At 44.3% G+C, this 27,663-nt stretch overlaps 2 protein-coding genes across 2 annotated transcripts; one reads left to right on the top strand and one right to left on the bottom strand.

The window, feature by feature from the left end:
- Positions 1-469: 469 nt before the first annotated feature.
- Positions 470-26,048, top strand: LOC100217051 (Splicing factor SF3a60-like protein). Its single transcript, NM_001143423.1, is given in 12 exon segments — positions 470-817; positions 1,274-1,384; positions 13,985-14,089; positions 14,956-15,098; positions 15,446-15,542; positions 15,773-15,919; positions 16,033-16,104; positions 16,199-16,363; positions 17,297-17,374; positions 22,110-22,238; positions 22,874-23,020; positions 25,763-26,048. Coding segments are annotated over 12 exon segments (1,515 nt in total). The 5' UTR covers positions 470-643; the 3' UTR covers positions 25,910-26,048.
- Positions 18,368-20,721, bottom strand: LOC103651346 (uncharacterized). The gene is made up of 3 exons (XM_008676967.2): positions 20,058-20,721; positions 19,015-19,957; positions 18,368-18,926 (listed from the first exon to the last, which is right to left on the bottom strand). The coding sequence occupies exons 1-2, from the start codon at positions 20,599-20,601 to the stop codon at positions 19,062-19,064; spliced, it is 1,440 nt and encodes a 479-aa protein (XP_008675189.2). The 5' UTR covers positions 20,602-20,721; the 3' UTR covers positions 18,368-18,926; positions 19,015-19,061.
- Positions 26,049-27,663: the final 1,615 nt, after the last annotated feature.

Here is a 27,663-nt window from a genome sequence, read left to right as displayed (position 1 = left end):
ACTAACATCACATGATGCTAAAAAACAAAGTTCACAAAACCATAACCAATAATCAAGTGTTAAATATGTAATGTAGGTATATAGCCATATAATATTGCAATAATGCAAATATTTAAGCACGTGACGTATCCACACGTATCCATGTCATAGATCATAACTACGAGAAGACAAGACTATGAAAGATGAGACGATATCAACAACTAGACAAAACTTGTGCTGTGACTTGACTCGTTTGGCTCGCAAGCTAACCCGAGCTGGCTCATTAGAGAACCGAGCTAGAATGCTAGCTGGGCTCACTATAAAATTAAAATAAGCCGAGTCAAACTAACCTACTAACAAGTCAAGTCGAACGAGTTATCTAGTCGACATAGAGCACTTAAGCCGATGTCTAATTTATTTTTTATTATTTTCGAAACATTTATCTTGTTTTTGGGTTACGTGAAGCTTCAGTTCTCCTCCCAGACGGGCCCAAATCTATCGCAAACAGGCCTCGTCTCGTCCTCGTCCTCGTCCGCCGCCAAATCGAACCCCCCCAAACCCTAGCTACCCGGCGCAACGTCCCCTTCCCGCCTCTCCGCGGCGCTGCGTGACACCCGGCCTCCGCTACGAAACACCGGGGCGGGTGTAGCCTAGCGGGCGGGCCATGGCGTCAACGGTGCTGGAGGCGACGCGGGCGGCCCATGAGGATCTGGAGAGGCTGGAGCGGCTCGCGGTGAGCGAGCTGCAACGGGAGCCCGCTAACCCGCGTGACCGCCTCTTTCAGTCCCACCGCGTCCGCCACATGCTCGACCTCGTCGTCTCCACCTCCGGCAAGCTCGTACGTGCCATTCTTCTGCTTCTAAGGATTCACGACTCCATCCACTTCACTTCAGTGATTCGTTTTGCTTAGCTGGGTCAGGTTCGAACACGGTCGATAGGATTGATATTTGCAGTTGTTTCTGTCGATTTCGGATGCTTGTTTAGGGTTGGCTTCTGAGTGTATGAGGAATTACAGATCCGTCTTCCTGGCAAATTCTTATTACATATCAATCATGTTATGTTTATCTCTGAATTCGATCTGTGTAGATGGATTTTGTGCTCTTATTTTTACTGTAGTTGGCAGTGGCACTGCCTGATTAGTGTTGTTCACCGGAGGTTTTGGCTAGTGTTATTTCTGTACCGTTCTGTCCCCTTCATTCTCTTTTGGTCTGAGTCAGTAGTTGACCTTTAGAAATCTTAATTTTGCTGTCCAGCGACGATCTCACTTTTGCTCTGGTGCTTGTAACTTGTTTAGGTGGAAATTTACGAGGACAAGGACAATGCTAGGAAGGATGAGATCAACACTCATCTTACTGCACCCACGCAAAGTGGACTGTTTAGCAAGTACTATGAAAGGCTCAAAGAGGTACCTTACCTATCTGCTTGCTTGGATGTGACAAAAGTGAAATAGATGCCAGTACTCATTACTCATTCACCAAAGGTCATGATGATGCTTATCATGTTCTTTTTAGTCGAGTTCTTCTCCGCTTTTAAGAAAACAGTAATGTACGGCACAAACTATATGGCTGGAGGTACCAGTTTGCAAACACAAACAAAAGCAAACAAGAAAGAATTGTCCTGTTACAATGAAACTAAAGCTCTGTAATGTTCGGGACAGGAATAGGTGAAGGCCTGAAGTTGTCCATCCAGTTCCAAGTGATCTTATCCACTCTAATGTGGTCTTTTGGTTTTAGTAGTTGTAGCTCCATCTACTGCAGAAACATAAAACAGCACACCAGAGGTGTGGCTAGGAAATTTCCTCTCAAATCTCATCTTATTGCATGATGCATGCTTTCCACATTGACAATGCCAAGTCTTCAAAGAAAAAAAAAGTATGTACGTTGGGGTAAATTTAGGTTAGTTATAGCCTAACTTCCCATGAAGTCAGATCTAGAAATGGGATGAAAGTCCCAACCAAAAGCCTCTGTAAAACTGCACCATGCAGATCTAGCAATAGGGCATCTGAACTTCTGAAGAACATATGGCCTATGTTCTCAGGTTCATTAGAGAGAACATGCCATTTCTGGGCCCCTTCTTTTTGAAACTGTTGTGGCCTGTAATTTACCATAGAAAAATTGATAATTTTCATGGGCGCTTTTGATTTCCAAAGTTCTTTTGTCATACTGTCACTGACACCTCCATCAGTTAAAAGTCTATAGAGATTTGGTAGTGAACTGCAGCCATCAAATCCACCCATGGATTGTAGTCAGATGAGGATAGAAACCCACTTAAATTTGTACCCCAATCATCTTCAGTTCAATATTCAATCACTGTAGCATCTGGTTCTTCACAAATCCTATGTAACTCAGGGTACTCGGTTTTTTTGAATGCAATGGTAGGAGCTCTGCCTCTCAATTAAGAAGAATAGAATTGACCCAGTTTTAAGGAAAAATCGGGCCCAAAACCTAACAGAGCACACAACAGAGTAACCGGCGGAAGGCCCCCACAAACAACCTAGACAACGGTAGCCCCACACTCACAAACCCCATCTAGAGTCATTGTTGACAAGCTCAACACAAGGGATGAGCAGGTCCCACTTCTCAAGACGAGCTGCACACAGCCAAAGGAACTCGACGACACCTACACCCAAATACCGACACACAAGGAAGAAGGCCGCGACACGCCATTGTTGCCAAGCCTCGACACGCCCCACGCGAGGTAGCTCCGATTCTTCACCACGAGCAATGTTCCACATCGCCGAACACTGGGAGCAGATAGATGCCTAGAGCGACAAAGGCCCAGGTACCACCGAGCCAAGCGGAGTGACGAAAAGCCTCCACAACGCCGACAACCACACAAAACTGGAGGTCTTCCGGGCAACGTCTTCAAGGAGAAACGACGTCGAGACGCCGCCGTCGCCCGCCTGGAACAATCCAAGCAAAGTTTTCTCCGAAGATCTAGCAGAGCAACGTTGATTGCCAGCACCAAGGAGAAAACTGCAGGGACAGCCACACCGATGTCACCCCACCAAGCCGCCCGGCGTTGTCTCCTTCTGCCACCCACCGACGCACCAACCCTCAGAGCCTCGACGCCGGCCGAGCACCAGCGAGGAACCCCAAGAAGGCCGAGGCGAGGACTCCCACACGGAGAGCGAGAGATCTAGGACGTCACCCTCAACAGGGTAGGAGTGGCACCCGTAGGCGTCACCGACGTCCGCCCGTAAATGGGCATCGCTTTCGCCGGAGGACCTCCCACCACATGTCCCAACGGACGGAGCCAGCCAGCCCTTCCCACATCACCGACCGAGAAGAGAGGTGGAGAGATGGATCTGGCCGGAGAGGCTCAAAATTTAGCCTCCAACCGATCGTGGAGCATGATCTGAAGCCACGACGCCGGGAACCGCCGAGGCTGCCGTCCCATGACCCACCAGCTGCAGCCCTGCCATATTTACATTGCCGCTGGCAGCTGCAGTCCGCCGCTAGGCCAAGGCCCACGCGGGCCACGTCCTCGACCCAACCACCGTGCCACGAGCACGGACAGGGCGCAACCGCCGCTGTGGGCTAGCCACAGCTATGCGAGCTGGCATGGCCGCCGTCGCCAGGCGGCCTAGGCCACCCTCCTAGGTCGGCGGGGAGGGAGAGGGGTGGGGAGTGGCGGAGCGAGGGGGAGCATCTCGCTGCTGCCGCCGTCCTTGCAGGGCGCGCGGGAAGCGCCGCGTCCCTGCTCTGGCAGTGGCGAGGCCAAGTCGTGGCGGGGGGGGGGGAGGCTAGGGTTCTAAGCACAGCGCCGCGAGCCCATATATCTTCCCATAAAAAAATCTTCCTGCTATTGCATGCCTTGCAAATAACTCCACATTTGAACAAATATGTAAAACCTGTGTAGGCCCTTATGTTTGTAAACTGCTCCACGTTTGAACAGATGTTTAAACTTATGTACAGAGAATTGCCTTTATGCTTGGAAGTAAATGAGCTATTGCTGCGTTTGGATGTCGATATTGGAGGGCATGGATTTGAATCGGGTTGAATACCAAATCAGCCATGGTATTGAAATGAGATATAATTCCAATTCTATTGTTTGGATGTCACTAAATTGGAGTTTGGAATGGTGCGGTCTAATTCCATGCAATACCGAGGGGTGAGGCCTTGTATTGGGATATGGAGTTTCTAGTTATAGTCCAATTCCAGGGAATTGGGTCTCTGATCCCAAATCTCAATTCCACGTGCAACCAAACAACGAAATTTTGGAAAGTTGATTCCAATTCGCAATTCTGTGCTCCAATATCTACATCCAAACGAGGTATACGAGTTCTCATTTGGCATGTATTTGGTTTGAAGAATTCTTAACCAAGGATTATTTGAGCCTTGCACATATTTCCAAATCCATTCATAATCTTGGTCTCATTGTCCCAAGACCACCTTGGTCCTTTGGTCTGACTATCATTCCCAACTTAGCCATATGTTATGTTGTTGAATTTATCTTATGCACTTCGCTAGAAGATTTCTGACCTGATAGAGTTCATCACTTCATCTTATTGTGAACTCTGCTAATTGTAAAATCACACTGTATCTATATAGGCATATGTTAACCTTCCCAAGGTTAAACTTTTACCCTTCCATGGGTCTAGCCTCCTGAGAGCACCTAGAGGGGGGGGGGGTGAATAGGTGATCCTGAATAATTCAAACTTATAGCCACAAAAACTTGTTAAGCGTTAGCACAGTTAATGCCAAGTGGCTAGAGCGAAGATCAATATGATAATCACAAAGAGTTCAACACAGAGAAGACACAGTGATTTATCCCGTGGTTCGGCCAAGTACAAAACTTGCCTACTCCACGTTGTGGCGTCCCAACGGACGAGAGTTGCACTCAACTCCTCAAGTGATCCAATGATCAACTTGAATACCACAGTGTTATGCTTTTCTTTTCTTATCGCGTTTGTGAGGAATCTCCACAACTTGGAGTCTCTCACCCTTACACTTGAAGTTCACAAAGAAGCACGGAGTAAGGGAGAGAAGCAACACACACAAATCCACAGCAAAATGCGCGCACACACGGCCAAGAATCGAGCTCAAAAGACTATCTCAAAGTTCTCACTAGAACGGAGCTCGAATCACTGAGAATGACAAACGAATGCGCAAAGACTGAGTGTGGATGATCAAGAATGCTCTAAGGTTGCTTGGTCTCTTCCTCCATGCGCCTAGGGGTCCCTTTTATAGCCCCAAGGCAGCTAGGAGCCGTTGAGAGTAAAACTGGAAGGCTGATCTTGCCTTCTGTCGACTGGTGCACCGGACAGTCCGGTGCACACCGGACACTGTCCGGTGCCCGATTTCTTTCCTTAAATGGCGCAGTCGACCGTTGCAGATCTGGGAGCCGTTGGCGCACCGGACATGTCCGGTGCACACCGGACAGTCCGGTGCCCCCTTCCGACCGTTGGCTCGGCCACGTGTCCCGCGCAGATTGCGCGGCCGACCGTTGGCTCACCGGACAGTCCGGTGCACACCGGACAGTCCGGTGAATTATAGCCGTACGCCGTCGGCGAAATCCCGAGAGCGGCCACTTCATGCCGAGTCAGCCTGGCGCACCGGACACTGTCCGGTGCACCACCGGACAATCCGGTGTGCCAGACTGAGCTGAGTCTTGGCTGTACACAGCCAAGCTTTTGCACCTCTCTTCTTTTCTGTTTCTAACACTTAGACAAATATATTAGTACACAAAACCAATGTACTAAGGCTTAGAAACATACCTTTACTCTTGATTTGCACTTTGTTCATCCATGGGCATAAATTCACATTTAAGCACTTGTGTTTGCACTCAATCACCAAAATACTTAGAAATGGCACAAGAGCTCATTTCCCTTTCAATCTCCCCCTTTTTGGTGATTTATGCCAACACAACATAAAGCAACTATAACAAGTGCAATATCACTTCAAATAAAAACTCAGTTTTATTTTGATTCAATTTTGGCATATATGGATCATCCTTTGCCACCACTTGGTTTGTTTTTGCAAATCAAACTCAAATCTCTATCTCTAAGTCAAACACACATGTTGAAACATAAAGAGAGTCATTCCAAAAGAGATTGATCAAGGATTTCAAAAACTCCCCCTTTTTCCCATAATCACTACTTCTCCCCACAAGAAGCCAACTTTTGACAAAAGAGACAATGAAAGAGTTTTGACAAACCAAAAACTCTACTCTACTATTTTCAAATCTCTCAAGTGGTAGCTGATCCATTTTTCACTTTGGCCTTTATTTTCTCCCCCTTTGGCATCAAGCACCAAAACGGAATCAATCTTGGCCCTTTAACCCCATTGCCTCACCAAAATCTTCAATTAAGAGCAAATGGCAATAAGAGTTCATGAGATGAACTTGGAATTAGTTACCCTCTCATCGGAGTGCAGTGGAAGTCTTTCATGGTCCAAGTCCACCGTTTCTCTTTCAATTCTCCTTTGAGACTAAATCAAGCAAACTCAAGCATATGGTTAGTCTCAAAGGGTCAAGTTGTAACACATCTCCCCCTAAACATGTGCATCACTTTGCAACGGACTTGTGAGGTCCGGGGAGGGTTTGTACAACTTGAGCACCACAATAAGCAACAAAATGCAGAATGAACATGATCAAAGGCATAAACACATGTATGCTACAATTCAATCCAAGTTCCGCGAATCTAGGACATTTAGCTCACTACGCAGCTTGCAAAAGGTCTTCTCATCTAGAGGCTTGGTAAAGATATCGGCTAGCTGGTTCTCGGTGCTAACATGAAACACTTCGATATCTCCCTTTTGCTGGTGGTCTCTCAAAAAGTTATGCCGGATGTCTATGTGCTTTGTGCGGCTGTGCTCAACAGGATTTTCCGCCATGCGGATAGCACTCTCATTATCACATAGGAGTGGGACTTTGCTCAGATTGTAGCCAAAGTCCCTGAGGGTTTGCCTCATCCAAAGTAGTTGCGCGCAACACTGTCCTGCGGCAACGTACTCGGCCTCAGCGGTGGATAGGGCAACAGAAGTTTGTTTCTTAGAGTTCCACGACACCAGGGACCTTCCTAAGAATTGGCACGTCCCCGATGTACTCTTCCTATCGACCTTACATCCAGCATAGTCGGAATCTGAGTATCCAACCAAGTCAAAGGTAGACCCCTTTGGATACCAGAGCCCGAAGCAAGGCGTAGCAACCAAATATCTAAGAATTCGCTTCACCGCCACTAAGTGACACTCCTTAGGATCGGATTGAAATCTAGCACACATGCATACGCTAAGCATAATATCCGGTCTACTAGCACATAAGTAAAGTAATGACCTTATCATTGACCGGTATGCCTTTTGATCAACGGACTTACCTCCTTTGTTGAGGTCGGTGTGTCCGTCGGTTCCCATCGGAGTCTTTGCGGGTTTGGCGTCCTTCATCCCAAACCGCTTCAGCAAATCTTGCGTGTATTTCGTTTGGGAGATGAAGGTGCCGTCCTTGAGTTGCTTCACTTGGAACCCAAGGAAGTAGTTCAACTCGCCCATCATTGACATCTCGAATTTCTGCGTCATCACCCTGCTAAACTCTTCACAAGACTTTTATTAGTAGAACCAAATATTATGTCATCGACATAAATTTGGCATACAAACAAATCACCATCACATGTCTTAGTGAAAAGAGTTGGATCGGCTTTCCCAACCTTGAAAGCATTAGCAATTAAGAAATCTCTAAGGCATTCATACCATGCTCTTGGGGCTTGCTTAAGTCCATAGAGCGCCTTAGAGAGCTTACACACGTGGTCGGCGTACCGTTCATCCTCGAAGCCAGGGGGTTGCTCTACGTACACCTCCTCCTTTATTGGCCCGTTGAGGAAAGCGCTCTTCACATCCATTTGGAACAACCTGAAAGAATGGTGAGCGGCATATGCTAGCAAGATACGAATGGACTCTAGCCTAGCCACAGGAGCAAAAGTCTCCTCAAAGTCCAAACCTGCGACTTGGGCATAACCTTTTGCCACAAGTCGAGCCTTGTTCCTTGTCACCACTCCGTGCTCGTCTTGTTTGTTGCGGAACACCCACTTGGTTCCCACAACATTTTGCTTAGGACGAGGCACCAGCGTCCAAACTTCATTCCTCTTGAAGTTGTTGAGCTCCTCTTGCATGGCCAACACCCAGTCCGGATCTTGCAAGGCCTCCTCTATCCTGAAAGGCTCAATAGAAGAGACAAAGGAGTAATGCTCACAAAAATTAACTAATCGAGATCGAGTAGTTACTCCCTTGCTAATGTCACCCAAAATTTGGTGGACGGGATGATCCCTTTGAATCACCGCTCGAACTTGGGTTGGAGGTGCCGGTTCCGCTTCTTCCTCCATCACATGATCATCTTGTGCTCCCCCTTGATCACACGCCTCCTGTTGATAAACCTGTTCATCGTCTTGAGTTGGGGGATGCACCATAGTTGAGGAAGAAGGTTGATCCTGCTCATCTTGTTCCTGTGGTCGAACATTACCAATCGCCATGGTTCGTATAGCAGCCGTCGGAACATCTTCTTCGTCTACTTCATCAAGATCAACAACTTGCTCTCTTGGAGAGCCATTAGTTTCATCAAATACAACGTCGCTAGAAACTTCAACCAAACCCGATGATTTGTTGAAGACTCTATACGCCTTTGTATTTGAGTCATAACCTAACAAAAACCCTTCTACAGCTTTGGGAGCAAACTTAGAATTTCTACCCTTCTTCACTAGAATGTTGCACTTGCTCCCAAATACACGAAAGTAAGATACATTGGGTTTGTTACCGGTTAGTAGCTCATACGACGTCTTCTTGAGGAGGCGGTGAAGGTAGACCCTGTTGATGGCGTGGCAAGTCGTGTTAACGGCTTCCGACCAAAAACGCTCGGGGGTCTTGAATTCTCCAAGCATCGTCCTCGCCATATCGATTAGCGTCCTGTTCTTCCTCTCTACCACACCATTTTGCTGTGGTGTGTAGGGAGCGGAGAACTCGTGCTTGATCCCTTCCTCCTCAAGGAACTCCTCCACTTGAAGGTTCTTGAACTCGGATCCGTTGTCGCTCCTTATCTTCTTCACCTTGAGCTCAAACTCATTTTGAGCTCTCCTGAGGAAGCGTTTGAGGGTCCCTTGGGTTTCAGACTTATCCTGCAAAAAGAACACCCAAGTGAAGCGGGAAAAGTCATCAACAATAACTAGACCATACTTACTTCCTCCTATGCTTAGATAGGCGACGGGTCCGAAGAGGTCCATATGTAGCAGCTCCAGGGGTCTTGATGTGGTCATCACATTCTTGCTGTGATGTGCTCCTCCCACTTGTTTACCTGCTTGACAAGCTGCACAAGGTCTATCTTTTTCGAATTGCACGTTAGTTAAACCTATCACGTGTTGTCCCTTTAGAAGCTTGTGAAGGTTCTTCATCCCCACATGTGCTAAGCGGCGATGCCACAGCCAGCCCATGCTAGTCTTAGCTATTAAGCATGCATCTAGACCGGCCTCTTCTTTTGCAAAATCAACTAAATAAAGTTTGCCGTCTAATACACCCTTAAAAGCTAGTGAACCATCACTTCTTCTAAAGACAGACACATCTACATTTGTAAATAGACAGTTATACCCCATGTTGCATAATTGACTAACAGATAGCAAATTATATCCAAGAGACTCTACTAAAAACACATTAGAGATAGAGTGCTCATTAGAAATTGCAATTTTGCCTAACCCTTTTACCTTGCCTTGATTCCCATCACCGAATATAATTGAATCTTGAGAATCCTTATTCTTGACGTAGGAGGTGAACATCTTCTTCTCCCCCGTCATATGGTTTGTGCATCCGCTATCAATAATCCAGCTTGAACCCCCGGATGCATAAACCTGCAAGACAAATTTAGGCTTGGGACTTAGGTACCCAACTCTTGTTGGGTCCTATAAGGTTAGTCACAATTTCCTTAGGGACCCAAATGCAAGTTTTATCAGCCTTGCATTTTGCCCCTAACTTCCTAGCAATTACCTTTCTATCCTTTCTACAAATTGCAAAGGAAGCATTCAAAGCATGATATATTGTAGAAGGCTCATTAACTTTCCTAGGAATATTAACAACATTTCTCCTAGGCATATTATGAACAACATCCCTTCTACCAACATTTCTATCATGCACATATGAAGAACTAGAAGCAAACATAGCATGAGAAAAATCATCGTACGCATTATAACTCCTATAAGCATTTCTAGTTTGTCTCCTATCATGATACAAAAAGGCATGATTCTTTTTAGCACTAGTAGCCATAGGGGCCTTCCCTTTCTCCTTAGCGAGAATGGGAGCCTTATGGCTTGTTAAGTTCTTGGCTTCCCTCTTGAAGCCAAGTCCATCCTTAATTGAGGGGTGTCTACCGATCGTGTAGGCATCCCTTGCAAATTTTAGTTTATCAAATTCATTCTTGCTAGTCTTAAGTTGGGCATTAAGACTAGCCAATTCCTCAGTTAATTTGGAAATTGAAACTAAATGATCACTACAAGCATCAACATTGAAATCTTTACACCTAGTGCAAATCTCAACATGTTCTACACAAGAATTAGATTTACTACCTACTTCTAGTTTAGCATTTAAGTCATCATTAACACTCTTTAAAGTAGCAATGGTTTCATGACAAGAAGATAGTTCACTAGAAAGCACTTCATTTCTTTTAACTTCTAAAGCATAAGATTTTTGTGCCTCTACAAATTTGTCATGCTCTTCATACAAAAGGTCCTCTTGTTTTTCTAAGAGTCTATCTTTTTCATTCAAGGCATCAATCAATTCATTAATTTTATCTACTTTAGTTCTATCCAATCCCTTGAACAAACTAGAGTAATCTATTTCATTATCACTAGACTCATCATCACTGGAAGAATCATAAGTGACATTGTTTTGATTACATACCTTCTTCTCCCTTGCCATAAGGCATGTGTGACGCTCGTTTGGGAAGAGGGATGACTTGTTGAAGGCAGTGGCGGCGAGTCCTTCATTTTCGGAGTCGGAGGAGGAGCAATCCGAATCCCACTCCTTTCCGATATGTGCCTCGCCCTTGGCCTTCTTGTAATGCTTCTTCTTTTCCCTCTTGCTCCCGTGTTCCTGGTCACTATCATTGTCGGGACAGTTAGCAATAAGATGACCAAGCTTACCGCATTTGAAGAATGATCGCTTTCCCTTGGTCTTAGTCTTGCTTGGCTGTCCCTTGCGACCCTTTAGTGCCGTCTTGAATCTTTTGATGATGAGGGCCATCTCTTTATCATTAAGACCGACCGCCTCAATTTGCGCCACCTTGCTGGGTAGCGCCTCCTTGCTCCTTGTTGCCTTGAGAGCAATGGGTTGAGGCTCATGGATTGGGCCATTCAACGCGTCGTCCACGTACCTCGCCTCCTTGATCATCATTCGCCCGCTTACAAATTTTCCAAGAATTTCTTCGGGCGACATCTTGATGTACCTAGGATTTTCACGAATATTGTTTACCAAGTGAGGATCAAGAACGGTAAATGACCTTAGCATTAGGCGGACGACGTCGTGATCCGTCCATCGCGTGCTTCCGTAGCTCCTTATTTTGTTGATAAGGATCTTGAGCCGGTTGTATGTTTGTGTCGGCTCCTCGCCCCTTATCATCGCGAATCGTCCGAGCTCGCCCTCCACCAACTCCATCTTGGTGAGTAAGGTGACATCATTCCCCTCATGAGAGATCTTGAGGGTGTCCCAAATTTGCTTGGCATTGTCCAAGCCGCTCACCTTGTGATACTCGTCCCTGCACAAAGAGGCTAACAACACAGTAGTAGCTTGTGCATTTTTATGGATCTGTTCATTAATAAACGAAGGGCTATCCGAGCTATCAAATTTCATTCCACTTTCCACAATCTCCCAAATGCTTGGATGGAGAGAAAATAGGTGAGTACGCATTTTGTGACTCCAAAATCCGTAGTCCTCTCCATCAAAGTGAGGAGGCTTGCCAAGTGGAATGGGGAGCAAATGAGCATTTGAGCTATGCGGAATGCGCGAATAATCAAAAGAAAAGTTTGAGTTAACCGTCTTTTGTTTGTCATAGTCGTTGTCGTCGTTGTCCTTTTGGGAAGAGGAAGATTCGTCGCTGTCGTCGTAGTAGACGATCTCCTTGATGCGCCTTGTCTTCCTCTTCTTCCCTTCCTTCCGTCTGTGGCCCGAGCCGGAGTCGGTAGGCTTGTCATCTTTGGGCTCGTTGACGAAGGACTCCTTCTCCTTATCGTTGATCACGATTCCCTTCCCCTTAGGATCCCTTTCTTCGGGCGGTTAGTCCCTTTCTTGAAGAGAACGGCTCCGATACCAATTGAGAGCACCTAGAGGGGGGTGAATAGGTGATCCTGAATAATTCAAACTTATAGCCACAAAAACTTGTTAAGCGTTAGCACAGTTAATGCCAAGTGGCTAGAGCGAAGATCAATATGATAATCACAAAGAGTTCAACACAGAGAAGACACAGTGATTTATCCCGTGGTTCGGCCAAGTACAAAACTTGCCTACTCCACGTTGTGGCGTCCCAACGGACGAGAGTTGCACTCAACCCCTCTCAAGTGATCCAATGATCAACTTGAATACCACAGTGTTATGCTTTTCTTTTCTTATCGCGTTTGTGAGGAATCTCCACAACTTGGAGTCTCTCACCCTTACACTTGAAGTTCACAAAGAAGCACGGAGTAAGGGAGAGAAGCAACACACACAAATCCACAGCAAAATGCGCACACACACGACCAAGAATCGAGCTCAAAAGACTATCTCAAAGTTCTCACTAGAACGGAGCTCGAATCACTGAGAATGACAAACGAATGCGCAAAGACTGAGTGTGGATGATCAAGAATGCTCTAAGGTTGCTTGGTCTCTTCCTCCATGCGCCTATGGGTCCCTTTTATAGCCCCAAGGCAGCTAGGAGCCGTTGAGAGTAAAACTGGAAGGCTGATCTTGCCTTCTGTCGACTGGTGCACCGGACAGTCCGGTGCACACCGGACACTGTCTGGTGCCCGATTTCTTTCCTTAAATGGCGCAGTCGACCGTTGCAGATCTGGGAGCCGTTGGCGCACCGGACATGTCCGGTGCACACCGGACAGTCCGGTGCCCCCTTCCGACCGTTGGCTCGGCCACGTGTCCCGCGCAGATTGCGCGGCCGACCGTTGGCCCGGCCGACCGTTGGCTCACCGGACAGTCCGGTGCACACCGGACAGTCCGGTGAATTATAGCCGTACGCCGTCGGCGAAATCCCGAGAGCGGCCACTTCATGCCGAGTCAGCCTGGCGCACCGGACACTGTCCGGTGCACCACCGGACAGTCCGGTGTGCCAGACTGAGCTGAGTCTTGGCTGTACACAGCCAAGCTTTTGCACCTCTCTTCTTTTCTGTTTCTAACACTTAGACAAATATATTAGTACACAAAACCAATTTACTAAGGCTTAGAAACATACCTTTACTCTTGATTTGCACTTTGTTCATCCATGGGCATAAATTCACATTTAAGCACTTGTGTTTGCACTCAATCACCAAAATACTTAGAAATGGCCCAAGAGCTCATTTCCCTTTCACCTCCTCAGCATCTTATTGTGAATTTCTGAAAATGCTTTAAACCCCATAAACATGATACTGTTTTTCAATGGTGGTGCCGTTTTTTAACGAAATGACTCATGTGAATATCCAAAAAGTAGACAAGTTGGAAAAATGATTTGAAAGTAACAAAGATTTCATGCATTTAATTAAGAACATTTTTTTGTGGCGCGCGCTGGGGGGGGGGGGCAGTCTATTTTTGCTGTCCCAATTACCAAAGTAAGCCTTGGAAAATGAACTGATCAGCGACCAGACATTGGGTTGGTTTCCCTATTATTGTAAGATTTGCAGCATGTTGGTTCTTTACATGCATCCTTTTTTGGTCCCTTTGCCCCCCCCCCCCTGTGATTTATGGGTAATTTGTCTTCGAAGAAGCTGTGCTAGTAAACAGATATTCATTTATCAGCAAATCTCTAGTGTTTCTTTTTTTTTGTGAACTTTTAAGTATATTTTATTGCTTGCTTACAGATCCGTGAATATCATCGGCGGAACCCATCTGCCCGCTTTGTTAGTACAACTGATGACTATGAAGAGCTTCTAAAGGAGGAACCAGTTATTGAATTCACTGGCGAGGTATTGTCACCTTTTTTGATTATTGCAACTTCGTTTGATATTTTGTGTGCCTTTTTATCATGGGTCATATGACGTTTAATCTTAGTAACTTGTTACTTGCACGCATTTAGTCTTAGTAACTTGTTACTTGCATGATTTTTCCAGATGATTGATACTTATATGCCTGTGACTATTCAAGCCTTTAAAACTATTGCAGTTTATCTGGACACATCTTTTTGTAATTGTTTGTGCCATGTTATAGTCTTTGTGTTTTGACCTATGCAAGTTACGTTGCTCATCAACAGGGTTTTCTAAAAACCTTTGGGCTTGTTTGGTGACAAGGGAATTGAAGAGGATTGGAGGGGATTGAGAGGGAAATTAGTTCATTTCCCCCTCAATCCCCTCCAATCCCCCTCAATTCCCTTGTTACCAAAGGAGCCCTTAGAGTCCATCAGTGCCTTTCCTTTTCCTTTCACTACAGTAGTCTTGAAGCTGAGGGTATCTCCTTTGTGATACGTGTACTTCAATTTCTGCAGGATTGTTTGATTCCTCTTGTGGGATCTTGGTGGTGTCGATGGTAAGATTTGGGCAATGATTGAAACTGCGATGTAGAATGATGAATAACTTGACAATCATTCAATGATCTATTCCTCTTTCTGATTTTCACCGCTGCACAGTCCTTTTCCTGTTATACCATGTTGCATATTTACTACATTTTTCTGTTACTATTATACTATTCTCACAATAGTCTTAATTAGGTTTTCTGATGATCTGGTTCTGCATTTTGATAGGAAACTTTTGGCCGTTACCTTGACTTGCATGAGCTTTACAAACAGTTTTAATTATGTTTTCTGATGAAGTGATGATCTGGTTCTGCATTTTGATAGGAAACTTTTGGCCGTTACCTTGACTTGCATGAGCTTTATAATGAGTTCATAAATTCCAAGTTCGGAACACTGATGGAATATTCAGCTTATGTTGGCTGTTTCTCCCAGACGGACAAGATCTCACATAGTCATAAAGCTACCAGGTATGTCATGCATAGTTTTTCACTAAGGTCTGAAATGTACGATCTCCTGGCATGGGTTTGACTAGTATGGTTTACCTACCGTAGGATCATAAGGCTCAACATGTTCAAGTCTATATGTATAATAGTTGTTCAACTGTTTATTGTTTAACCTGTCTAGCATTCATTTCATATATGGTTAATAGGGAAAAACCCTAAATCATGGTATAGGGTATTGCATATCCAAGTACATGTGGATGATAGTTGCTCAGCTGTTTACCTGTCTAACATTTATTTCATATGTTGGTGCCCTTATATGTCAATTATAATGTTGAATATTCTTTATATCTTACAATTTCTTTAATTGACAGAAAATACAGAGAATACTTGGAACATATTTTGGAATATCTGACATCATTTCTGTATCGCACAGAGCCATTGCAAGACATTGATAAGATTTTTTTAAAGGTCAGTCTTATTTTACCATTTTCTATATTAATGTCCATTTGTGTTCCACATGTTTATGTGATTATGTAGAGGATCATACTTTGCTTTGTATTTTTTAACTATGATGTCGCTTCTTTATATTCATTTTGGAGCTGCTAATAGTGCTTTGGCAGTGATTTGTTCAATAGCATAGAGCATATTTATGATTAAATACTTAATAACTTACATTCTAATGGCATACATTGGTACAGCTGGAGAGTGAATTCGAGGAACAATGGGCCAATGAAGGAATACTTGGATGGGGGAATAAAGGGACAGAAAAAGAGTCTGAAATAGATCTCGATTACTACAGCACAGTTGAAGAACTTGTTGAGCTTGGCCCAGAAAAATTAAAACAGGTTTGATTTTAAAACATTATGCTGTTACCAAAAGTTATTTTCTTGTCTGTTATTGTCAACTGTACATAGGTTCCTTTCTGATGAGTTCTGTTGATTCATTTACATCGTTTTAGGCTTTAGCTGCTCGAGGTTTGAAGAGTGGCGGTACTGTTCAACAGCGTGCAGATCGTCTTTTCTTGTTGAAGGTGATATTAAAGACGCTAGTGCTACTGCTGGTTCATCTATTGTTCTTGCCTTTTTACCATTCATTTTGAACTTTTTGTTGATTATATTTTGCAGGTTACACCGTTGGAACAACTAGATAGGAAGCATTTTGCCAAAGTTCCACATACTAAAGATGGCTCAAACACAGCTCCTAATGGTAATGCTTTCAAGGAGGATATGAAGAAAGAAATTGCATTGATGGAAGTGAAGATGAAACGTCTTTGTGAGCTGCTAGATGAGGTCTGCTCTTCACTGCTCCCTGTGGTTACGACTTACGACTTTACTCATGTAATTTTGAACGCATGGTACACTCATGCAAATGCACTAGCATGTGCAGTCAATCCTTTTGTGACCACTTAGGGTGCGTTTGGTTACGGGACAGACAGGAGAGGGACGTTCTCTGGCGTCCTCTCCTGTCCCTCCAATTTTGAGGGATAAGTGGGGATAACATTGGGATAGTCATGTCCCAACCCTTGACCTTGAACCAAAACAACCTTATTTGAGGGATCGTCCCATTCCGTCCCGTCCTGTCATTGCAACCAAACACACCCTTAATTCCTCATATAAGCTCATCCTATGAAGATCAAACCTGCTTACTTTGAGGAATGTACTTTGTTGCCATCTTAGGCTAGTCTATTCAAATGGAATATTGATTTCTTTGGCTAGACCTCTCGTTTGTCTGGCATTACACTGTTCCTCAAATTGCAATTTTGGGCATGCAGGGAAGTACTAAGGTATGATTGTAGACTTGTTCTGAAATAGTTCATGTGATGTGTGGGTGTTTTTTTCCTTTTGTGTATTCTCTATCACTTTTTGTTTGTGTTGAAAACTCCATTTATATTATCACAACTTAAGACATGCTTTAACGGCTTTATAAAAAAAATTAACAGATGATTAGTGCATCGCCTCTTCTTTTTTCCTAATAATACTGTGTATGTACTGGCCACCAATATAATCACATGCCAGTTCTAATATGGTAGATATGTATATTTTTGTTTGCAAACCCAAGCACAAACTGTACCGGGACTGTGCTACAATTCCATTCCAGAACAATCCACTTCTTGTTACTACTAACCTTCTTTTTGGGAAGAGCTACTAGTGTTCGTTGCATCTTTTTATGTCTATATGTTGACATTAACCTGATATTTTTGACATTTTATGTTGCTTGTGTAGGCCTTTGTAAGGACAAAGGAAAATGCGGAGAAGAAGCTTACTTTGACATATGAAGAGATGGAAGCAGAACGGGAAGAGGTAATTAGTTACTTACCCCTCTTCTAAAAAAACTTATCTGTGTCTTGCACTATTCCTGGAGTCCAGAATGTGTTCTTTATTTTCAATGTTGTAGCTGCTGCTATCCTTGTGCTATCTTGAAAACACCAATGAGTGTGTTTTTTAACAATTCTAAAATATGAACTGACATATGCATGTCTGATACTCTGATATGCTTTAGAAAGAGAACTACTCAGCTAAAGATGCTCTTGGCTGCTTTTTTATCAGTATTGTTGCTACTGAGATATACCAAAATCATGATCATGGACATGGAATACCATTTTCCTTTCCCCTAAAACAGTTCTGCAAGTGTCTTGGATGTAACCCAATCTTTTTTGTATTCTGAAAATCCTTTCTCTGGGTCATGGCATGCTCTTTTGCTTTGAAAATTTTGTAGTACATAGTGAATAAGTTTCCAAGTTGTTTACTATGCATTTCCATTGTGATTTGCTGATTAGTGTTGTCACATTTAGCCCTAATAACTTATTAAGCCGCATATCGTGACAAGGTTCAGCTAGGCGCTAGGCGGAATCTAGGCGGTGACCCATTGCCTAGCGCCTAGTCGGGAGTACTCGGTCTTAGGCGCTTCTAGGCGCTTTTCTAGGCGTTTTGGCAATATAGCCATAAATTATATATATTATGTATATAACTATATATACGTATATAACTACTATATATGACTATATGAGTCACAGACTCACAGTAAGTATAAAAAGAAGGCCGGTAGACATATCTGATTCCTAGCTGAGCTTACTCTTGCTGTCTTGCATGTTCCTAGCTCCTGCAAGGCTGCAACACATTTTGACAGCTAGTAGTTAGTAAATTAGTCAATAGACAGCTAGTTGTTCATAAAAAATAGAAAACACTAAATTGTGACTTATCTGGATGATTTCAGCAGCCTCCCATTCATGAGCAGTTGAGCACACTGCACACCATATCAGCAGCTGGTAATTACAACACAAGTGGATAAGACAGTAATACAAGTGCAGAACACAATTTATAAATAAAGGACAACACAAGCACATAGTTCTTAGTTCAGGTCTCACACAAAAGAAGACACACAGACACAAAGTGACACAGCTGCAGTTCATAAGACCAGGGCATCACAAAAGGCTTCACTACTACATGGAGATGGTCCAGATCATATTTCATCTTCACTGTAGCACAAATCTTCATCTTCATACTCTTCTTCTTCAGACTCAAACTCTTCTCCTTCATAGAGCTCTCTCACTCTTGCACTTCTACGAGGCTCAAGCTGTTCTTCTGCTCCCACTGCCTCTCCAATAACAGACCAAGGTATCCCTGTACCTTCCATCTCATCTTCCTCCTCATCTCTAAAGACAACTTGTGCACAATCATCTCCACCGTCTTGGAGAAAACCTTGAGCTTCAGTTGTATCACTAGACAAGAGAACATCAGTGATTTTCTTTGACTTAATCTTTTCTCTGTTATTCATCAGCCTGTTATTGAACTGAATATAGACCAACTTGTTGAGGCGGGTTGTAGTCAGCCTATTTCTCTTCTTAGTGTGTATCTATAAATTAGAAACAGAAGCATTTTCAGTTCTGAAATTTAATCATAGTACTGCTGAAATGATTAATAGATAGGTCATAGGTACTAACCCCTTCAAACCCACTCCAATTTCTTTCACAACCAGAAGAGCTTGATGTCAAAGATAATATCCTTGTAGCCATCTTTTGTAAAGCTGGTGTTTCAGTTCCATATAACCGCCACCATGATGCTGACATAAATTAGAAACAGCCAACATTAGCTTCACATCCTTCCAAAAGGCTGGACTCAATATAGTAGCTGTGGCCTCTTTTCCTTTCTTTGATTTCACATCCTTTAATGAGTCCCACCTGCTATGAACTACCATCTTCCTTAACTGGTCCTTCTTCTCTTGCATACTGTTCAAAGTGAGAAAGTATGAAGCAAACCTAGTCACTCCTGGCCTCACTAGCTCTTTCCCCTCTGTGAAGTATCTCAAGCACTCCAATGTTCTTGTGTGGCCATACACAAATATGGTAAATGACTTTGCTTGGTCAATCACTTTCCTGAACCGAGGCAATTTGCCAATTCCTTGGAGCATCAAGTTGATTGTGTGAGCTGCACAAGAGGTCCAAAATATTTGTGGTCTCTTCTCAAGCAATAGCTTCTTTGCTCCCATGTTGTTAGAGGCATTGTCAGTGACTACTTGCACCACATTTTCTTCACCAATGTCTTCAATTGCTTTGTCCACTAATTCAAAAATGACTTCGCTTGTGTGTGACACATCTGACATCTCTTTTGAGCTGATGAAGGAGGTTCCATCAGCACAATTAGTGCATATATTCATTATGCTTCTCCTCTTCCTATCTGACCAAGCATCGGTCATAATAGAGCAACCATTTTTCATCTTCTCGGCTTCACGTTCCTGCAGCAAACACTTGGTTCTTTCATATTCTTCTTCCAGCAAACTACCTCGAAAGGCATCTTGAGTTGGAGGTGTAAGTCCTGGTCCAAATTGTCCAATTGCTTCACACATTTGCTTGAACTCATCATTGTCACATGCATTGAAAGGTATTCCTGCCAATGATTAAAAAATGAAGTCTAATTTTAAAATGTGTTCAGTTCAAAGTTCATGAATTTTAAAATGTGAAAACAGCATCGTATACTAGCAATTTACCATGATTATAGGCCCATCTTGCAATAAACTTGTGCACCTCATGCTCTCTTTCTTTCCATAGTTCCTTGTTCAGCTGCTGTTGTTTGAATGAATCAGCCTTGGTAGGATCAATAGCACGTGTCCATTTGTCAATTGGCCCTAATTTGTGAGGCTGTGAGCTTCCAACACAAGTGACTTCTTCTGACTCCTCTCCAACCCTAGATACATTCACTTCCTCTCTAAGTTCTAGCTCACGAACAGTCTTCTCCTCCCTCTTCCTTTTTGCAGCCTCTATTGCTTTCTTGCACTTCTCTTTAGCCTCTAGAGCCTGCGGTGTTGCAGACGTGCATTTCTTCACATTCTTTCCAACATGGGCAAGATGTTCCTTCAACCTATAAATCCCTCCCCTCATCTCCTTGTCACAGAACTTACACTTCACCTTGTCTTTGTTGTTAGCATCAACAAGAACACCATATTCCCATCCAACATCATCTGAATTTCTTTTTAGGAGATTCGCTCTAGCTGCTTCAGTTTCAGAAGGTGTAGCTGCAGTTTCTGATGACATCCTTAAACCTTAATCCTTTGATTTCTTTCACTTGTACACTGCACAGGGGAGGAAAGCAGTTTCAGCAGGGGAGGAAAGCAGGGGAGGAAAGCAGGAAAGCAGGGGAGGAAAGCAGGGGAGGGGGATGAGCAGGGAGGGGAGCAGCCGACGGGGGAGGAGAACTCACCGGCGGGGGAGCAGGGAGCCGACGGGGGAGCAGCAGGAGGGGATCTCACCGGCGGGGGAGCAGGGCGCCGGCGGCGGAGCCGGCGGTGGAGCAGGGAGCCGGGCGGTGGAGCAGGGAGCCGGCAGGGAGACTGCGCTAAAACTGCCCTGCGCGCTAAAACTCACGCGCGCTAAAAACTAACGCGCGCTGCGCGCGCTAAAACGCGCGCTCTCCCGCCTGCGCGCCCGCATGCGCGCCCGCGCGCCCGTCCTGCGCGCCCGCCTGCGCGCCCGCTTAGGCGCTGTGCGCCGCCCACTCGCCGCCTAGGCGCCGCGGCCGCCTAGAAGACGCACAGGGCGCTAGTCTACGCGGCAGGCTGCCGACTAGCGCCTAGGCGGGCCTAATCGCCGCCTAGTCGGCGCCTAGCTGAACACTGTATCGTGACGAGTCCATGGCAACCACTGCTTTCTGGAATATGCAGGAGAGCTGCACATCTTTGTATTAATAGAAGAAGAAAGGGGAGCGGACCCCATTACATCACACACATTACAACACTAGAAACTAACATATGATCACCGACTAACACTGAGAGAACACGACCCACAACGCTGTTTTAACCCAGCAACTCTTCAACCTGGAGGAAAGACAGGGCCTTGGCTCGAGTCAAGGACCCTTGGCTCCAGTCAAGGACCAGAGCACCGCCTCTTCCCTAGCCACCCTAAAGGCTGTGACCAAGCTAGGATTACATCCATCAAAGACACGTCTATTCCTATGCTTCCATATGGTCCAAGCACCTAAGATAACTAAAGAATTGAAACCCTCCCTCAAATGATCAGATGCCAGAGAGCTGCTAGTCTTCCACCACGACTCGAAGGTAATGACTGTTGTGCAAGCTGTCCTTAGGTGCAAGCGTGCAAGTGACTCTTCTAGTCCGTTAGATCATGATCCAACCATAGATGCAATTGTGGTTTGTTAGTTAAAAAAAACACAACCCGATGGTGGGAGGGTTTAAATGTTAAATGTGACATACGGTTGGATCATGATATAACGGATCAGGAGGCTCCCTTGCACACTTACACCTAAGGACAGCTTGCACAACAGTAGTTGCCGTCACATTTAGCTCTAATAACTTATTAAGCCGCATTTCGTGACGAGTCCAATGTAAAATCTTAGTGGATAGTGGTAGTAGCTTGTTGTAAAGGTGAACAAATGTTTTCAGTTAGGGACTTATAAGGCTTTGGCTTGTTTGCTTCAAATTCATTGTATGATCTTATACCACTTGGCTGAAAATAGTATTTTTCATGCATGGAAGTAAACTACTTAGTTTTTCAACTACTGGCTTATATATATGTATTTTCTATAGGAGGAGGTACAAGTTGACACTGAGAGTGATGACGAAGAGCAACAAATCTACAATCCTCTCAAGTTGCCGATGGGTTGGGATGGCAAACCTATCCCCTACTGGCTGTACAAGCTACATGGCCTTGGGCAGGTAACTAGTTGTCATATTTGGGAGTATATTTCCTAGTAGCTTGTTACCTCTAGTCTTAGTCAGTGAGATGGCACGGCAGTAGCACCAATGCTTTCACTCATGGTGCAGATTGACTAGTTGGCACCCATTAAGATGCCAGTCATTTATGAACTGATCAGTCATTACTTCACATCTATGACACCAAAAATGAAATTCTCTTATGCTATATAAATTGGGTACCCATCCTTGTTCAGTGACTAATACTTATGCAAGTCAGTAAGGATGTTAGCAGTATAGGATGAATATGAAGTCTTCTATTAAGTTTTCTGCAGTGTTAGCATTCAATAGTAACCTTTTGGAGTTTAATTTCTAGGGACTTTCCACCTAATGAGGTGATTGTTTTCTCCTCACCCAGTCTAGAGCATTAAAAGATTCTATTTCTGCATAAACTGTATCTGTATGCAAATCTAGAAATGTGATCCATCTGACTAATGTATTTATCTGAACACATGTTCACGTTTGTTAGTGCATTTTCTCTCTTCAGGAAGTGCTTTGAACCAGAAAATCAAGGCACCTTTTTCTTTTATGCTTAGTAAGCTCTAGCAAATTTGTTTTCTGATGCATTTTTAACTGTTATGGACTTATGCTTTGTTCAGGAATTCAAGTGTGAGATATGTGGAAACCATAGCTATTGGGGGCGAAGGGCTTATGAGCGTCATTTCAAGGAATGGCGTCATCAGCATGGGATGCGATGCCTTGGCATTCCCAATACTAAGAATTTCAATGAAATTACATCCATCGAGGTATATCATCTCTTGTTTTATTGATATTATTTTATTTACTTGGTATACTTATTGGTGCATAGCTTACTACAATGTTTATTTACTTTTTACTAGTATAATACTAATACCCGTGCGTTGGAACGGTACACAATCGTATTTCATGATATTGGTTGGGAAGGGCGAGGCTGTAGCCGCAATGCAACCAATGGTTGAACGAAGTAAACCAGTCATATGGATCCTCCCTAAAAAATACCAATAATAAATAAATTTAATATCAAAGTGAGCATATTGTCTATAGACAAGATAATAAAAATAAATATTATACTTTATTTTAGCCAAAAAGACCGAGAAAGATGAGTTGAAAAAGAACTCAATCCCTATTTTTATAGAGCTCTCTCTAGCTCGTCCTCCTTCAACTAACGGGCTGTTACTATATGTGTACGGCTTCCTGTCGTATTGCGCTTGGTGGCTTCTCACGGTCTATATATGGTGTAACAACCTTGATGACTTATAACTCAAGACATTGACTCCATATAAACACACATTATGGCTGCCGGTTTTAAAGACCCACAACATCTTCCACTGAACCTATGCCCTTTTATTTTCTCTTAGACACACGCATTAAACACACAATTCACGGACAGATAGAATCATAAAGATGTCTCTAGCTATTGCACAATAATCTGATAGAGAAGGAAAACATGCCTCAACAATTATCAAACAGAGGTCATGCATGGATTCATGATGCAACATGCATGAACCATGCATGAGTTGATCGGTGTCCAGTATCGTCTTGCGTCATGCACGAGGGGTGGTTAATTCTGATCAAGCTACAAGAAACAAATGAACTAATGAATCAAATGCCTTGAACAACAGCCATCCACTACGAGGGGTGGTTAATTCTGATCAAGCTACAAGAAACAAATGAACTAATGAACCAAATGCCTTGAACAACAGCCATCCACTACGTATCTGTCGTCCATGCTTTGCATCGGAAGGCCATTCCCAACTGTCCTAGCTCTAGCAAAACAGTACACACTCAACTTCGAATGGAGCTACAATAAAATGCTCGCCAAGGAACCATCGCAAACACACGACGACCTTGTAGCTCCTCACTCCTGAGGAAGCACTTGTCCTAGCCGCTTGCAATGACTTGTTACGCTTCGTCTCTCTTCTCCGCCACAACGGTCGTGACCACGTTGTGCGGCAGCACTACATGCCACGTTGTGCGGCATCTTGCTCACGCCCCGTCGCTCTTGTCGCCGTCGATCGTGCCCGTGGCCACCCTTCCACCGATGCTCGCCATACCAACGGTTCCCGCGGTGGGCGCCGTGCCACAGGTCCATGTGGTGCCGAATACCGCCGTCATGCCAAAAGGGACACTGCCGCCAATCCTCGCCGTCGTGTCGAAGGTTGGCGCTTTGATGCCAATGCCTGTCGTCGTGCCTAAGGTTGGTGAGTTGCCGTTGATGCCCTCTCTGTGGCCCGTGCCTAACCGCTCATGCCCTCCATCCCGACAGCATCGGTCTCCATTAGGTCCCACGAACGTGACACAGACTCGGTGGACAGGCCTGTGAAGATGCTTGTGGAGTCAATGAGCCAGAAAATCAGATGTACGTACGTGCGTACCTTGGAGGACGTAGGCAAGTCGGACTAGCTGAAGAGCGTCAGGCCACCGGTGGCGAGCAAATCCACCACCGCTATCGTTTGAGGGTCCTCAATATGACTTTTCGTAGCCAGGTTGGTGGGCGGATTAGGATGAGTAAAACGGCTCTACCCCGCAGCTTCTGGAACCACTTTCCCCGCGTTTCTATGCATGGAAGACGCAGCGTGTGTGGGTCTGCTGAAACCGCTTTCCCTATCCCCTACGGAGCGACGTGCATGGGTTGTTGGGCTCGCGGTGCATTTGGCGCGGGCTCACTTGTCATGCCGATCGTTGCTATGAACAGAAGACATGACATGTGCGGGTTTCTGTCATTTCGTGGGTGACTGAGGCATTCGTGCGTCGTGCGGGGCGCTGATTCGCTGAGGACGAGTGGATAGACGAATTGGATTAGATGCGATTGATGTGAAGAGAATGTATCTTGTGGGTCATTTCAAACAATAGAAGTAGTTATTTGTAAAAATATGACGCGGGACGACCGTCGAAACTTGTGCTTTAATATATATATATATATATATATATATATATATATATATATATATATATATATTATTGCAAAGGAGACGATGGATCATGATCTATTTCAAAGCTAAGGTATATGATATATTCCGTAATTGTAATAGCAGAAAAAACGACCGGAAAAGACACTTGTTTTCTCTGTGGGCCATGACTCCGTCACGTGAAGAATCTGAACCGTGGTGAGATTTGGTGACGGGGACGCATGGCGCCAAGCCGACCTCGCGACTGCCGGCAGGTTTGGCGGATTTGTCTGCACAAAAGCGTCGCTGCTTCCTATGTTTACGTCTAGCGATCCAGCCTCAAGCTAGTTTGACAGTGGTCAAAGTCGGCGAGGGGTCATTTCAAACAACATAAGGTGGTATTTGTAAAAATATGACGTGGGACGATCGTTGAAACTGGTGCTTTAATATAGTAGAGATGAGATTTGCCCATATCATATTGGCTTCCACATTTCCTTGTCCTTTATTTATTCTGTTTCCTTATTTGAAACAGAATGCAAAAGAATGCATGTCTGCCATATTCTTGACATTGGCCGGTTTATTGTATATTGTATGTGCTTTAACATTTATTTCTACTCTCAGGAGGCGAAAGCGCTCTGGGAGAAAATTCAAGCACGACAAGGGGTGAATAAGTGGCGGCCAGACCTAGAGGAAGAGTATGAAGATCAGGAAGGCAACATCTACAACAAGAAGACCTACACTGACCTGCAGCGTCAAGGCCTGATCTAGGGCTCCTGCTGGTTAAAGTTGTCGGGATTTGTTCAGAACTTATCTCATGTAGTTGTAACTCTGAAAATATTGGCCCATCTGGCATACATTTTATGTAATAACATGATTCTCCGGAACTCATGTGCTTTTCCCGGTTGTCATGGTTGTCTCGTGTGTCTGTTTGCCCAGCTTGGTCGTCCGTAGCTATGTTATGTTTTATATAATCGTAAATGTGTTATTGTATTAAGCACAAGTTGGTGTTTGCATCACGTAAAACATATTTTTATAAAAAAATTAGAAAAAAATAAAACTAGGCTGTTTTTGGTCTAGCCCACTATGTCTAGGGATAGGGATGGTAACTGGAAATTTTCCATAGGATAATGGCAACTCATCCCCGACTCCACGTCCCTGCCAACCGTCCTTGTGGAGAAATTTATCTGAACGAAGAATATGTTTCCGTTAGAAAATACAATTTTGAGATACAAATTTAAACTAATTATATTAAATATTGAAGATATAAGATTTAATATTACAAGAGACATTCACTTTTAGTTTAATATTTTACAATATACTATTATCAATTTTTTAGTATAGTTTTAATATATAATGACTAATTTAGATATAGAGAACTTCGTGAAGCGGGTTCGCGGGACCGTGAACTCGATGGTGATAAAGTTTCCCGTTTCAATGTCCGTGGGAAATAAATTGCCTCTATTCTTGTCACTTGAGGTCTAGTTTAGGGCTAGTTTGGGAACACCGTTTTCCCAAGGGATTCTAATTTTACCAAGGGAAAAATGAACTAATTTCCTTTGGGAAAATTAGAATCCCTTGGGAAAACGGTGTTTCCAAACAACCTCAATTTCCCACGGGATTCTCATTTTTCCAAGGGAAAATAAACTAATTTTCCTTGGGAAAATAAGAATCCCGTGGGAAATTGGGGTTTCCAAACTAGCTCTAATAGATGAATTCTCCACGAGGAATCAAAGATCGGGTTCCATTGTCATCTCTATATGTGCCTCACCTAAGGTCTATTGACAACATGGTGATCGGGTTGGCATAGTCCCATTGGACAACAGGTCAGACCATGCTCGGGTTAGACTAAACCGTGTCGGTGTGAATTATCTAGGCCCCTTAGCGGTGTTTGGTAATTAATGACAACTACTTGTGGACTAACAATTCTTGGAGAAATAAGAATGCAGGATTGGACCACAGGGAACAGAAAAGTCTTGAAGACTTATAACCAATGGTTGTGGATTAAGTGAAGGCAAAGGTATACCATATATTTTGTTTTTGCCAGTCATCAGGAGTTTAGAGAAGAAATTGATCGTATTAGTAGCCTAGATGGCCGTACTATTAAGAGGGGTCAATGATTTTGATCGGTATAAAACTTAGTGCCTCATAGAGCATATAGTGTTGCATTTGCATGAGGACTAACAACGCTTCGTTTTCGAGAGTCAAAGTCTTTTGTTAAGCGCAATCTAAATTACTGAGTTCTAGGGTCGGCGGACCGTCCGGGCCAGGAGGGCGGACCGTCCGCGACCCCGCCAGAGGGGTCTGCTGGCGCACCTGTCTCTGTGTTCCTATGCGAACCGTCCGGCCAGGGTTGTCGGACCGTCCGCATGTGCCAAAATGGATTTGGGCAGGGACGACGTTTTTTTGAACTCTTGTACTACAGACAGTCCGGGGCTTTTGCCCAAACAGTACTTGGTCCCAGGGGCGAACTGTCCGGCCATGGTTGGCGGACAGTCCGCCCATGTTGTTCAATATGGTTAGTG

The sequence above is a fragment of the Zea mays genome, chromosome 3 (genome assembly GCF_902167145.1).
Source record: "Zea mays cultivar B73 chromosome 3, Zm-B73-REFERENCE-NAM-5.0, whole genome shotgun sequence".
NCBI classification, from domain to species: Eukaryota; Viridiplantae; Streptophyta; class Magnoliopsida; order Poales; family Poaceae; genus Zea; species Zea mays.
Note: the sequence above shows the minus strand (reverse complement) of the source record. Positions and strands in the feature narration are given on the sequence as shown.

Coding starts and splice junctions, on each gene's coding strand:
- LOC103651346 (XM_008676967.2), bottom strand. CDS start 20,601: ATGTCATCAGAAACTGCAGCTACACCTTCTGAAACTGAAGCAGCTAGA. Junction 19,958..20,057: donor AAGATGGGCCTATAATCATG/GTAAATTGCTAG, acceptor AATCATTGGCAG/GAATACCTTTCAATGCATGT.